General features: G+C 38.2%; 1 protein-coding gene across 1 annotated transcript in view; it reads left to right on the top strand.

Annotated features, from left to right (window-relative positions):
- Trpc4 (transient receptor potential cation channel subfamily C member 4) overlaps positions 1-10,856 on the top strand; it is a 186,660-nt gene extending 175,804 nt beyond the window's left edge. Inside the window, exons 9-11 of the mRNA XM_090342294.1 lie at positions 7,138-7,179; positions 7,295-7,384; positions 9,671-10,856. Of these exons, the coding sequence (XP_090198420.1) occupies positions 7,138-7,179; positions 7,295-7,384; positions 9,671-10,405 (867 nt within the window). The 3' untranslated portion in view covers positions 10,406-10,856. The remainder of the gene's footprint in view (positions 1-7,137; positions 7,180-7,294; positions 7,385-9,670) is intronic.
- The last annotated feature ends 4,289 nt before the right edge of the window (positions 10,857-15,145 follow it).

The following is a 15,145-nucleotide window of genomic DNA, read 5'->3' as shown; positions in this document are numbered from 1 at the left end:
TTCTAAATTTGAATCTTCTGTTCCCTTCCAATGCCACACAAGTTAAATTCAAAGATAATTGATTGTAAACCATTCCTTTCTCTTTTTGCCATGTACATTTCCCTAACCTTTGTCAGTGGATGTTTTGATTCTTTTGGAATTCATGCCAAATTAAATAAATACTGAGTCATGTCTCCCTTCTTTACCCTCTTTCTATCATCAGTTAAAAGGACCGTGGGTAATCATAGCTCATAAAACTCAAAAAGGTCTCAGCCGGGTGCAGTTGCTCACGCCTATAATCCTAGCTACTCAGGTGACTGAGATCTGAGGATCAAGGTCCAAACCAGCCTGGGCACGAAAGGACCTGAGACTGTTATCGCCAATTAATCTTTAGAAACTAGGAAGTGGAGCTGTGGCTCAAGGTTAGTGCAGTAGCCTTGAGCTGAAGAGCTCAGAGATAGCATCCAGGCTGAGTTCAAGCCCCATGACTCACACACACACACACACACACACACACACACACACACACACACACACACACACAAACCCCTCAAGAATGTCTCAATTTACTCTTTCTTTCTCTGGACATTTCCAGAATGAGAGCATGGTAATTTGATTTATACTATGTACTCATAGTTGAGCTCTGTACACTAATTTGTTTTACACAAATAAATAATATGGGTTATTTCTGAAGAAGCTCTTGCTTGTAAAAGGATTAGCTAAATGAAAAATAAGTTAAGATGTGGAAATATTTCAAGAGGAGTTAAAGAAGCAAAACAATGCCCAGAAACAATTGATTTTGCTACACCTTCATTTCAGTAAAATTATCTTTGTTCGTGGTCCGATAGAGGATTATCTATGAAGACAAATATATAGACATATACTGAATAATCAAAAGATCACCTGTGCACTGGTAGCTCATGCTTATAATAACTATTCAGACTAATACCTGAGGACTGCAGTTCAAAGCCAGTCCAGGCAGGGAAGTCTATGAGACTCTTACCTCTGATGAATCACCAAAAAGCCAGAAAAGTGGAGAAGTAGCTCAAGTGGTAGAGCTCCAGCCTTGAGTAAAAACCAAAGGTTGGTAGACTATAGTATTGCATCCCAAAGGGAACCTTATGATCATTTAATTCTATCATCTTCTTGAAAAGAGAACATATTTTTCCTGATAGAGTTTTCTCAGAGTCCATTAGGGACAAAGCTGTGCCTCTCTTTTTCTCACTTCAGTGTATCTCTATCACCCTCTTCTCTCTCACCAAAGAGTCTGATAGCAAAATGACTTGGCCTTCCATAATATATATGTGTCCTTTGGTGTTTTACATCAGCTTTTGCGGGTCATATCACTGTGTCAAGCTGCCTTTCGGCTTTCTGTATTGCAAAGCCCTGGTTTAACAGTCTGGCTGGCACTGTACTCACACACCAACTTGGTTATATTCATGCTATCTGTTGACGTTCTGCTGCAGATTATGACATTGTTTGAGGTAGTGCCTCAAGCCTTCCAAATTTGGTTCATTTACTAAATCTTACTACCTAGCAGCTGCATAAAGACCCCACTGAACATTCTATACATGTTCCCAGGAAAATCCTGACACCAGAGCTCACTGAGGTGGATGCATGGGTGGCTGTCTGGGAACTCATTACTTGTAAATCTTCCCTTGTTATTTGTGGCTTCCTGATGATATTGATACAATCAGCTCTACAATCTCATTAAATTTGTTTTCTATATTTTTGAACTTGTGCTTCCTTTAAATTTCGGGTTAATTAATTGTTCACTTGACTGCTTTATGCAGAAAGCAAAAATGAAGCAGAGGTGCTTTATTTGAGCAAAATATTTATGATAGGGATAAACCAATTATTGAAAGATAGCCTGACTCTGAGAAATCCCCCTCAAGCAGTAGCTTGGGAGACTACAATAATAAAATAAGGAACATTCTCTAACTTAAGGTCTTTGATATTACTTCTTGTCATGTTCTTTAATGTCTTCTTGGCATTAAACCATTGCTTCTCAAATGTTAGTGCATGTGAGAATCATCTAACTCTCATTCTCAGCTTGAAATTTTAGTTGGAAATTTTTATTGAAGAAATGTTAGGGCTTATTCAGATTTGTTTGTCTGTGCGTGTGTGTGTGTGTGTGTGTGTGTGTGTGTGTGTGTGTGTGTGTGTGTGTGTGCATACAAAGGACTCTCTGGAGGTTTGAACTCAGGGCCCTATGTCTTTTCTTGAGCTCTTTTGCTTGAGTCACAGCTCCACTTCCAGCTATGTTTTTTTGGTAGTTAATTGAACATGAGTATTGTGAGAATTTCCTGCCCAGGTGGCTTTGAATCATACTCAGATCTCATCCTCCTGTTTAGCAACCAGTTCTCAGCAATTATCACGGACGGAAATACAACCTTCTGCGATTGCTGCTCAAAGGATCTAGATGTATTTTATTAACTTATAGAAATGTCCATGCATAACTTCAATTTGTTTAATCAACAGGAAATATTTTAAAGTAATAACCATCATTACTTAAGGCAATAGGTCAACATCTTAAACCAAGAAATACTAGGTCTTTTGAAAAAATCATAAAATTACTTTTATAATTTCCTTAGATTTAAGTTTTTCTCATTTCTGGCTCTTGACTGAGCATACAGTACAGAGAAAAAGAAGCAGCAGCATCTCAGGATAATAAGCATGCCTCAGCCCTTGAGGACAGATGCTTAATGAGACACCTAACTTGGGGCAAGTAATTCAAATAGTGAGTGCATTCCAATTACCTATCATCAAAAAAGTTTGAGTGTTAATAACCTGCCTCATACTTTATTTTTAGTGATAATTTGACTATAGAGAGAGAGAAAGAGGACAGATACAGACATGATAAATATAGATAAAATATAGATAGAGATGATAGAGAGCTAGAGATAGAAATGAGATGGGGGTGATCAATCATAGATAGATACATATAGATAGAGATTTTGTTATTCTGAATATTTGATATGATAATATGATAATCAGGCACTTGTTTTTATGTACTGTTTATGTAGATAAATGCTGTATTGGTGAAGAAACTATAATATTATCATCTATCCATCTAAAACAGAGTCAAATTGCAATCTTCAGAAAAGGGATTCCATCCTGAAATGGCCCTGTGCCTTTTGATTTTTTCAAAGGAGATCACAGCAGGCTACATCCTATTAAAAGGATTCGCTGAACACAGCAAAAACTAAAAGGCTGAAAAATCTAACAGTCAAAAAAATAAAAATCAGAATGGAAATAAGAGAAAATGACACCGAAAATTGATGCCAGGGAACCAGCTATGTGCAGAAAGCCTGACATTCTACACAGCGGACCTGGGGAGCAATGGAACTAAAAAGCCAGAAATGTCAAAGCTGATTCCCTGGAGTCCTCGCTCTGAGCTTCAAATGCACAAAAACAACCTAAAACTTCTATTGTAAAGGGGTATCCCTGTAGCCAGGGAGGTTTCTATTCCTTTGCTGTTAGTTCCCTGATCAAAATGCCACTCTCCTGCGGTAACAAATCAGGAGGAACCTGCAACCTCTGGTTTATACTAATGTGGCACACAGGCATGCCCTCAACACTTCTCTTCAGAGCCATCCTGCCAACAGACATGCCCCACACAGTGTAGAGAGTTCCCATGTAATATATAAAGAAATGTCAACTTAATATGGACCTCTTCCCAGATATTATTCCTATATATACTGCTAAAGAAAATAAAGGGTTTAAGTTTGACATATCTGCCTAGCCTAGTTATTAGGGGGTGATTGGTGGTTTGGGTCATGGGAGGTTGGTTGATATTCTTTGAAGGGCCAGAGTAGAAGTTAGTGTGCCCCCTCTTGGCACCCGCAAAGAGGCAGGCCCCTCTTCCAAAATGTCTTCCTGTTTCTTAACGGCATTTTGATGTTTCAAAATATGTACAGCAAGAGAAACTTTTTCTGTCAAATAAAAATAAGAAATGCCAAAATGAAAGAAAGAAGAAAGGTTTCTTCCAGGAAAGAAAGGGGAAAAAAGAAAAATTATTTGATAGACCTTTTGGTCGACTTTTCCTATCTCAAACAACAACAAATGATAAATATTCTAATTTTTCTCAACCATAATTAAACTCTCAGCATTGCAATGCCTTGAAAGAAAATTAATTACTCTTTGCCCACTTAGGCAGTGAAATGCCACTTACTGTATAATTTTTATGAATACAAGTGATCTGTCTTTCATTGTTGGTGTTCTCAGTGGTAATTATGCTGTCTTCCTTTAAGAAGTAGAACTCTCTGAAAGTCAGCTGATCTTCCCCCCTCAAAAAGGTTGCAAATATCTGAATTATCATTGATGGTAGTTCTAGCATATGGTATCTGAGGATGTTACTAAATAGCAAAAATCACTGTACTTATTGCAAAGCATATATATATATATTATGATTTAAATTGTACCTTCCTCATCATAAATACCTCACTCTGTGTCCTATTTGAAAAGCAATAATTGCAGATATAGTTAGTTAAGCTAAGCAAGTCATACTTCAAACCAGGTACATGCCAGAAGAATGGCCATGTGAAAGACTTGGAGACACAGGATGGTACCACATGAGATGAACACAAACACTAGAGATGCTCTCACAAGCCAGAGAATGTGAAGAGTTCATGGCAATTGCCAGTAATTGGAAAGCGCTCTGGACCTATCTTTCCTAACTAACGTTGATGCTCAATGATTAGCACAGAAGTTAAGCTTTCATCACATGTGTCTCTTGACTAGCAATGACTCCTCATAACCACTGTATTCAGGGTGTCAGCTAATGTTTTGCACAAGAACCCATGTAAAGAAAAGGTACAGAACTCAAAAACAGTGACAAAATAGAAAAACAAAAATCAAAATAACAAAAAACCCTATTGTTCTCTTTCTTGAAGTTCGTTTCAGACAACATCATTTTATATCATAGATGTATGCACATAATTATTGAGCCTTTGTGAGCCTATCCTAAGAATATCTTCCTTTGATCTCACAGTGTGAATGTTTAGAATCCTGCTCAATTTATCATGCCCAAGTGTAATTTTTGTTTTGCTTTTTTTTAACCTCTCTGTTGTGAGTGTGAGAAGAAATGAATGTACAAATTACTTTGGTTTTATTGTCACTTTAAGTAACTGCAGAGAGAACTGGAGAGCCTATCTCTTGGATTTCAGCGGAGCTCTATCAGCAGCCCCATCTGGTGGCCTGGTCAAAAAGTTCTTGTGTTTCAGACCCTTTCCACAGTATTTTAATTTTGTATGAATTTTCAGATTCCCTAATTTTTAAAAATATATCATGCTGAAATTTTCATACAGAGGTGAATATTGCTGAGAATAATTCCACTAAAAAAAAAACAGAACTTACCATGTGTACCTACAGGTCGCTATTAATCATGAAACCACATTCCTGCTTAATGCCTATGACAGCGGCATGTTTTCTCCTGTGTCTCTGGAGAGGAAATCTTTTTTTCATTGCTTGCTTTGCTGAAAATGTCATTTTCAAGTATAGATGAAACTCTTCAAAATTCTATTTTATCAACTTACAATTAAGTATGTAATAAGAAACAAAACCCCAAGCCTTGCAAGGCCAAGATATCTTATATTTGTTCTTTCTTGGTTACCAAATTAATTTCCTTATTATAGACATTTTTTATCCTTTTGACCAATTTTCTTCCTTTTCAAATGCTGCTCTTTCTTTAAAGCCCATATAATATAACTGTGATAAATAGATATTTCTAACATTTTTAGAAAAATTCTAAAAGTTGAAATTATAAAAAGTTTAGACCTGTTACTTAACTCTGTTTATGATGGAAGTTTTTTCAGTCATTCAACATACTCTTTCCATTCTCTACTACAAAATTGCCATTCTGTACTAGAGCATTTCTTTCCTCAAAATGTTTTATTCTCTTCAGTATGATTGCTCATACTCATATTTATTTTTTAAATAATATGATATTTAATACGGTATCTGCAAAGCTGTTTAGTTTGTGCTATCAAATATAGTCAGTTAAGCTGAGTGTGGTGCCTTATGCATGTAATCCTGGCTACTCAGGAGACTGAGATCTCAGATCTCAATGCCAGCGTCGGCACTAAAGTCCATGAAACTTCTTTCTTCAATTAACCACTAGAAAACTGGAAATGGCACTGTGGCTCAAAGGGTAGCTCAATAGCTTTGAGCTGGATTTGAAGGACAATGCCATGCCCAGGGGTAGGGTGGTAACCTTGAGCTAAAGAGCTCCAGGACAGTGCCCAGGCCCAGAATTCAAGTCCCACAACTGACAAAAAAAATATTTTTGGGATCTCAATAACTTTAAGAATGCTGATTGTGTATTACTTATCATGAATAACTTCTTTGTCTTGTCTTTTGCCTATGAATGTTAAACTTTTTTATTTGATATTGCCTATCTCTATGCCAGCACCATTTCCAGTGATTTGATGTGTATATCAGAGATGATTGCCTAATCTATTGTATTCATCATGTATTATTAGAATCCCATCTCTACCACTGTTACATTATACACGTTAAATGTCTAACTAGGGGCTGGGAGCATAACCTAGTGGTAGAGTGCTCGCCTAGCATTCATGAAGCCCTAGGTTTGATTCCTCAGTACCACATACTCAGAAAAAGCCAGAAGTGGTGCTGTGACTCAAGTGGCAGAGCACTAGCCTTGAGCAAAAGTATTCAAGGACAGTGCCCAGGTCCTGAGTTCAATCCCCAGGACTGGCAAAAAAAAAAAAAAAAAAAGTTCAGGGGCCAGGAGTTTGGCCTAGTGGCAAAGTGCTAGCCTAGCATGCACAGACCTGGGTTTGATTCCTTGGTACCATATACATAGAAAAAAGCCCAAAGTGGTGCTGAGGCTCAAATGGTAGATTTCTAGTCTTGAGAACGTCCAAGGACAGTGCCCAGGCCTGAGCTTAAGCCCAGGACTGGCAAAAAAGAAAAGGTCCAAGTGGTTATACATTAATGCTTTATTGTTTCTCATTTGCTCTTTCTTCTGACTCATGTGAAACTTTGTCCATAGCCACAGCCTATTGTCTACTAAAACTCTTAACATAGAGAATCAAGGAGAATTAAAACATTCTTCATGGTTTAAAAAGTGAATTATTTTCTGCGTTGGCTATATACAATTAAATAACTGAAAAAGGAAATGTCTTTCCCTTTCAGAGGAGAGCTGCGGATAATTTGAGAAGACATCACCAATATCAAGTAAGTTATCCTTATATTGGATCTTGCGATTTGCATTAAAATAAAAGAGCTGACTCACAGGAGAAATATTACGTATGCACTGAATAGAAAATACTTTTGTTTTCAAATGCCTCAGGAAGTTATGAGGAACCTGGTAAAGAGATACGTGGCAGCCATGATTAGAGATGCTAAAACAGAAGAAGGGCTGACAGAAGAAAACTTCAAGGTAATCCCTTCAGTCTTCTTCATAGTTAGAGAAGATGGAACCACTAGCTACAGCACACTGACAAGCAGAGCTAGAAACAGCCATATAAACAAACTGGCCTCTATGCCTTCTTTTTTGAACTCAGGGCCTGGACACTCTCCCTTAGCTTTTCTTCCTCACAGCTGGTACTCTGTCTCTCCAACCACACCTCCACTTGCAACTTTTTTGGTTGGAGGGAACTCTTTCTTTTTTTGCTTGGGCTGGCTTCGAATTGTGACCCTCAGATTCTCAGCTTCATCAGTAGTTAGAATTACAGGTATGAGCCACCGACACTGTGCTCTTTTTGAAATTAATGTTCTTCTGAATAAGTATTGAAATTTCTTCTCAGAGTAAATTACTTTGAAATATAACCAAAATGTATGAAGGGGACTTAACTTGAAGGCAGAGAAAACCCAAAGACCTGATACCTTCCAGATTGATTGATTTCAGCCAAGCTCTGCTCTGATATGCTAGCCTGATTGTTAAATCCAACACATTTTTTTGCCAGTCCCAGGGCTTGAGCACTGTCTTTGGGCTTTCTCAAGGCTAGTGCTCTACCACTTGAGCCACAGAACCACTTCTGGCTTTTTTCTGTGCATGTGATACCAAGGAACTAAACCTAGGGCTTGATGCATGCTAGGCAGGCACTCTACAACTACGCCATGATCCAGGCCCCCAGTTTAACAGCCAAAATCTGGTGTAACAATAAGAAGAGCTTTGGGAGTGTTCTACAACAGTGTGTTAGCAGGGTATTTAAGTTCTTTCTGCTTGATTTCAGAAGAAATAAGTACAATATCTTCTCTCCCCTCATCTCTCTATGCCTATAAATATACATAAATATAAATATACATACAATATAAATACACATAAATATATGTATACATATAAATATATGTGCATGTATGTGCACATGTGTACAAGCATGCAATGTATACCTATTATGCATGTGTAATATATGTGTAAATATATAACTATATGTACACACATGTGCATGTGTGCACATAAACGTATATATGTGCATATATAATTTACATAAATTCACAAAGATTTAGGAAGAATGCTTTAAATTCAATACATTTTTTTTAAAAAAAGAAAGAAAAGAAATCAAAAGGTATAAAAGACCTTGCAGAGAAAGCAGCGAGTTTGACAGACTGAAACCGTCAATATTGTAAGAAGTAAGATGAATTGCAACCCTTGAAAGGATGGCAATACATGAAGTGAACTCCAAAGTATTCTTTGCAACCACAGAAATCTAATCTAGTAGATTCTGTGGCTTCTGTTTGTTTTGAGGGACAGGTTGGAAGAAGTAGACCACTAGGAAGGTGACTACTAGATTAAGACTGAAAAACCCATTGCCCAGAGAGATAGCAGACACAGAGCAAGGAACATGGCAAAGATCTGGTATGAAGGAATTGGAGTCTGGGATTGAGTTTTCACCTAGATATAAAATAAGTGAAAGTAGCTGCTAATTTTTGAAAAGGTAAGCTTCACCTTATTTTATTTTTCTATTTTCCATATCCTCTGAGGCAGAAAAGTCTATGGGTTTTTAATAACGGGGGAAAAGCATGAGAGAGAGAGAGAGAGAGAGAGAGAGAGAGAGAGAGAGAGAGAGAGAGAGAGAGAGAGAGAGAGAGAGAGAGAGAGAGAGAGCGCATAAAGTGACTTGACAACCGATAAACAGGAGAGGGAGCATCTGAAATTGTAGACCCGAAGAATACCAAAAATAAAAAATAAAATTCAACTGTGCTGTAGCCGAAAGGGCGATTGCTCCTATTTCTTCTTACTGCATCTTTAGGAGGTTTCCTTGTAGCTACCAAAGTCCATAGGGAAATGGATTGTCATCCCAGTGACAGAGTGTGGGATATTTCCAAATAGAACCACAGCAGAGCAGATTCCTAGTTCTTCAAAAGGAACCGAAGACAGTTCAGACCTACCATCTGTGACATCGGGAGGTGATATTACTTGATGTTTATTTCACTCATCAAATTAAATTCATTTTCTCCCTATGTATTTATATATTGTGGTACTGGTACTGGGATTTGAACTCAGAAGGTCTAGCTTTTCTGATTTATTTATTTATTTGCTGGAGAATTGGAGATAAAGGGTACTTATGACTTGACTGCCCAGACTGGCTTCAAACAGCCATTCTGAGATCTAAGCCTCGCAGAACAGTCGTCGAGATTGCAGGCGTGAGGCGGCCACTGGCTCTCAGCCCTAGGGACAACTTTGAATCACAGCCTAACTTGGCCATCTTTCCCCCTGCCCTAGGAACTAAAGCAGGACATTTCCAGCTTCCGCTTCGAAGTCCTGGGATTGCTGAGAGGGAGCAAGCTGTCCACCCTCCAGGCTGCCAGCGGCACCAAGGAATCCCCCAAGTCCACCGCCCAGGACTCGGACGAGAAGAGTGACAGCGAAGGTCACGGCAAGGACAAGAAGAAGAATCTCAGCCTCTTTGACCTGACCACCCTGATTCACCCCAGGTCCGCAGCCATCGCCTCGGAGAGACGCACCATCAGCAATGGCTCGGCCCTGGCGGTGCAAGGTCCACCCAGCCAGAAGCAGAGGAAGGTGAATTTTGTGGCTGACATCAAAAACTTCGGGCTGTTCCACCGACGCCCGAAGCCGTCCACGGCCGAGCCCCCCACAGCTCCCATCTTCTCCGTTTCAGAAGAGGTTGCTAGGCAGCAGGCCGCAGCTGGACCTTTGGAGAGCAGCACCCCACTAGGGTCTCGGGGGCTGGCTGCCAGGGGGGACCCCAGCCTCCCCGGCCTCAGTGAACAGTGTGTGTTAGTGGACCACAGAGAGAGGAATTCGGATGTCTTGGGCCTGCAGGTGGGCAAGGGCGCATGTGCGTTCACGTCGGAAAAAGTGGTGGTGGAAGACACAGTGCCCATCATACCAAAGGAGAAAAAGCACGCCAGAGAGGAGGACGCCAGCCTGGACTACGACTTGCACCTGCAGGACACGGTCAACCATGACGACTATGTGACCACCAGATTGTGAGGTCCTTGGAGGAAGCCTGGACCTGTGGTGTTCCCCCCACCCTGGGGGGAGGAGGATGGGGGGGACATCTGGGGACATTTTACCTGAGGCCCAAGGCTGACTTCCCCTTCCTAAGCATCGATGAACTTGTGTCTGTGTGGGGAACACGGAGGCCAAGGCGATCAAGAAATCCTTTCTGGCTGTGAAGCCTGCTTTTGCTCTCACCACTTCTTTGAAGGACTGTTTGAGTTTTGTTCTGGTTTTTGTTTTTGTTGTTGTTTGTGGTTTGTTGTTGTTGTTAATAAAAAAAAAGAAAGAAAGAAAAGCAAATGCACCTTGTATTCTTGCACCACTGCAGCCACCCACAGAAAAAAGTTAGCTATCTTTTTTTGTCAGTTAACACAAAAGCAATTTGTTTTGTGTCGTAATGGGCTCCTATCATCACTATATTTTTTTTTATTTTTTGTGATGTGTAGAGTTATATTCGCTAGATAGTAGGTGCATTACTTTTCACACATTGATACCCCTTCTCATGTTTCTGTCCCCATTTCCCTTCCTCCATCCCCTCCCAATCATCTTGTTTTCCCCTCTTCCCTTTCCTATTTCAAATAAACAAATAAAGGTATATACAATAAGCCAGGTAACAAAGTCAGAAACAGTAACAATATGAGATTTTTATATGGAAGTAAAACAATGTAGCTGCTTTTCTCTAATTTGGGGGTTGGATGAAGGATTATCCACCCAGTCCTACAGTCTGGCTTTGAAATGACAACTTATTTCATTATTTAAGAAGAACATGTAAACAACACCAGAACCCAACTGAAGCAAACAAGAGTTCGGTTCATGGGGCTAGAATCGAATATCTTCTAGAAAAAAAAAAAAAGAGTCAGATTTATATTGTCTACCTGTATCATTTCAGGAAGTAAGAGAAATGATTTTTGTCTTCATGAATTTTGGTGATTGGTGATTTTAATAACATTTTTGTCAAAATAAAGCTTGCATCTCTAGTTTAAAAAATTATTTTCTATGTCAGGTTCAACTGGTGATCAGCCAAAATATGAGCCTTTGGAATCACTGAATTTTGGAAATGTAGCAGAATTTCTCAATGAGTAGGGGGGGACAACAATGAATTAGAACAGTTTGAATGCTTAAACAAAGCAACATGATTGCATAATCATAGTATTCAGATGAAAATGAATTCCTGCTAACAACCTAGAGTAAAAGAAGTTGTATTGTGATCACACAATCAATATCACTCTCAACTCAAAGATTTACAGAAATTGGTAGTTTGCTAGGTTTTCTTCAGAATTTTACCTCTTTAAAATTAAGATCACTCAAAAAATGTATTATTGGGCCAAGAGTGTTGCCTGGTGGTAGAGTGTCTGCCTAGCATGCAAGAAGCCCTGGATTTGCTTCCTCCGTGCCACATACACAGAAAAAGCTGGAAGTGGTGCTGTGGCTCAAGTCATAGAGCACTAGCCTCGAGAAAGTCCAAGGACAGAGCCCTGGCCCTGAGTTCAAGCCCTAGAACTGGCAAAAAAAAAAAGAAGAAGAAAATGTACTGTTAATACAAAAGGTACATACTTAATCCCTATCTTTACATTTAAAATTCATAATATATTGCTGGCAAGGTAATTTAGTTCATATGTCATTTAGTCACTGAAGTTTAAAAAGGAAGGAAGTATGGACATCCAATAGAAATAGGGTATTGCCAATTTCTTTTTTAAAATATGATTTTATTATTAGTATTAAGGTGTTGTACAGAGGGGTTACCATTTCATCTCTGATAAAGAGTACAGCATTTTGGGGATAATGTCACCCTTTCCTTTTCATTCCCATTTGTCCCCTTTTGTCTCTGTGTACAAGTTGCATAGATCATTTTCCACCTAGTATATACTGAATACCGTAGCTGTAATTTTTTTTTATCTTCCTCCATTCCTTTCTTCACTACCTTTGTCTCCCCATAAGAGAAATGCAAAAACAACAAAAACATGTATCCATTTCCTGGAATTTGTTTCAACAAATAATATTTTAAACATTCAGGGGAGTTTAGAATATATAAAATATATTACCATGTTTAATTAGGACACCATAGGAAGTTCCCTCATTAGAACTTATTTCAAATCAATAGAAAAATAGAATCTATATTACTTCCCCAAAAGTGCTTCTTTAAACTACAGAAATGGTCAATTCAGCATAGAATTGACCAAAAATTACGTGTGAGCAAAGAGCACTGTTTGTGAATACCATCAGTCAAAAAGCAAAGAGAACAGCAGTAACTATGTATACTAAATTAACATGCATAAAATGCTCACCAGTCACCACTGTTCACATCGCTGCTTTGCTGATAAGGCCACCGAGACAGGCACTACCTAAAATAACACAGCTTGTGATAGATCGGTGATGTGCACCTCAACACTGCACTCCAATGCTACCTAGAACAGGAGCAAAGCAGAACCTCAAAAATGTGGGATTATGTTGGCCCACTCAAAATTCGATACCTTGAGAAAAACATGAATTGGATAAAAACCCATAGATGTATGACCCTTCTCAAACGCACAGTAAAATATAAATGGAAAAAAATCAGGCTGGCTGCAAACCTGTGGCTCATGCCTGTAATCCTAGCTACTCAGGGAGCTGAGATCTGAGGATCATGGTTCAAGGCCAATCTGGGCAGGAATGTCTATGAAACTTTTTTTTATCTCCAATTAACCACCAAAAAAGCTGGGAGTGGAGATTTGGCCCAAGTGATAGAACACCAGTCTTGAGCAAAATCTCTGGGACAGCGCCCAAGGCCCTGAATTCAAGCCCCAGGACTGGCAAAAAAATGGAAAGAATAGAAAATAAAATGCAGTGTGGGAGCTTAGCTATTGCCTTGAAACATTAGATATTAGTTTTCAGTGAATTCAGAGACAATCCGCTCCTACCTTAATCTTAAGTCTGCTTTTATCCTGGGGATTTAGAGTGGACCAAAAAGCTTTGGCGAAATACTGCGCAAATGAATGTATGCACCATTTCAAGCACACTTTTATTTCCAGGATATTAGGACTCAGATGAAATCCCCTGAGTACTGAAATATACCAATTTCTTCCAACACTCAATAGTAGGAGAATTACAAGGTTGTCCTTAATATTTATGAGACTATTATTTATTTCCTCTTTTGTATGTATATACCTGTATGTGTGTATGTAGGTATACGTATGTGTAGGTATCTATATCTGTGTATTGTTAAAATAAGGATCTTGTGCCTCTCTGTTGTACATAATTTACAGAATTTAGTTTCAAGCTCTCTCTGTCCTAATGCTGAAAATGTACAGTATATCAGGGTGTCATGTGGGAATAGGGCCTCCAACTTGAAAGGAACTGATCAATGAAAGATTTTTCCCTGTGTACAAGGGCATGCTGCTGACAGAAAACCAAGGAAGCAAACACTTTGGGTCAGAATTCTGCCCAAGTTCAATTCCTCTTTTCTGCCCTTTTTTCTGACTGGTCAGAATTTAGGTCCATAATGGTGCATGATTAAAAGGGGTTAAAAGTTTATCTTGAGCAATCAACCTAAACCAGGACATCTGGCCAAAACTTGTCAAAGGAAAACAATTCTTGTTTGGCTCAAATCCTACCACATGAGCCATTATCTCCAATCCCCTGAAACAACAGTTCTTATGACAGGAATGTGGCTTAATTAAAATTGCTTTTTGTAGAATGATGGCTACCCTTAAAATAGCAATGCTTGTGTCAAGCAACCACTTTGACAGGAAAGATTCTAACTCCTACACTGACAACACCAACAACAATAAAACAAAGAAAACTATTTTTGCAGTAGCTTGTTTATATAAAAGGCTGGAATACTGATATTTTACAGGTGTATATGATAATAATGGAATTATGTGTCTGGAGCAGGTAATACTTGTCTTTTCCATATGCCAGACTCACACATCACTGACAGATGCTTTCATAGGTAGGAACAAAATTGTTGTTAGTACCAGACTTCCTAGAAACAAATATACTATTGCTAAATATGCATTGATGCTATGTCATATTATTAAAAATGAATAGCAATATTAGAATAAGAAAAGAAAAACAATAGAACAAGAATAGAGTGAGAAATAGAATATGAAAATAATAAGGGGATTGCTGGCAAATAAAACTATTTCTTTACATTTCAATAAGAAATTGGGGTTTCTTTCCATTTCTATTCATGTTTCTGTGCATAGAAATTTCTAAAACTGATGGGAGGTTTAAATCACCTTCAATTTGTATAGAGGATGATATGTTTTATGCCCTTGTTATAAAAAAAGCTTTTAAAATTATTTTTTACTAATGTATTTTTATAGAGTTGGGTGGAGGAGTATCTTGAAAAGTCAACCAAACTATAAAGAACTTAAGGTTAAATTCATATTTTATTTATGAAATGTATATTTTGGAAGTCCTGTTTAGAAGAAAGTACACCACAAAAATGTACCTCACCATTTATGAAAAATGTTATCTTAAATATTTCTTTATAAATAAATCTATGCTAACTTCAGTAGGAAAAACAGCTATTTTAAAATAGTAGTCAATTATTTTGTAAAATGGTGAGTTATTTTCAAAGTGATTATCATCTTTAAAATGTCTCTGTTTTATGTGATATATATGTATGCATCAAATTTTCTTCAATCAGATGTTTTTCTTATTGGTTGTCAATTAAAATTGTCCTCCCCAAATACTGACTTTCTTGCTTTAACATAGATATCAACATTACATCCTTCAGTGACCACACAC

This window comes from Megascapheus bottae, chromosome 11 (genome assembly GCF_031878675.1).
Source record: "Megascapheus bottae isolate mThoBot1 chromosome 11, mThoBot2.hap1, whole genome shotgun sequence".
NCBI classification, from domain to species: Eukaryota; Metazoa; Chordata; class Mammalia; order Rodentia; family Geomyidae; genus Megascapheus; species Megascapheus bottae.
The sequence above is the reverse complement of the archived record's forward strand: the minus strand, read 5'-3'. Positions and strand labels throughout refer to the sequence as shown.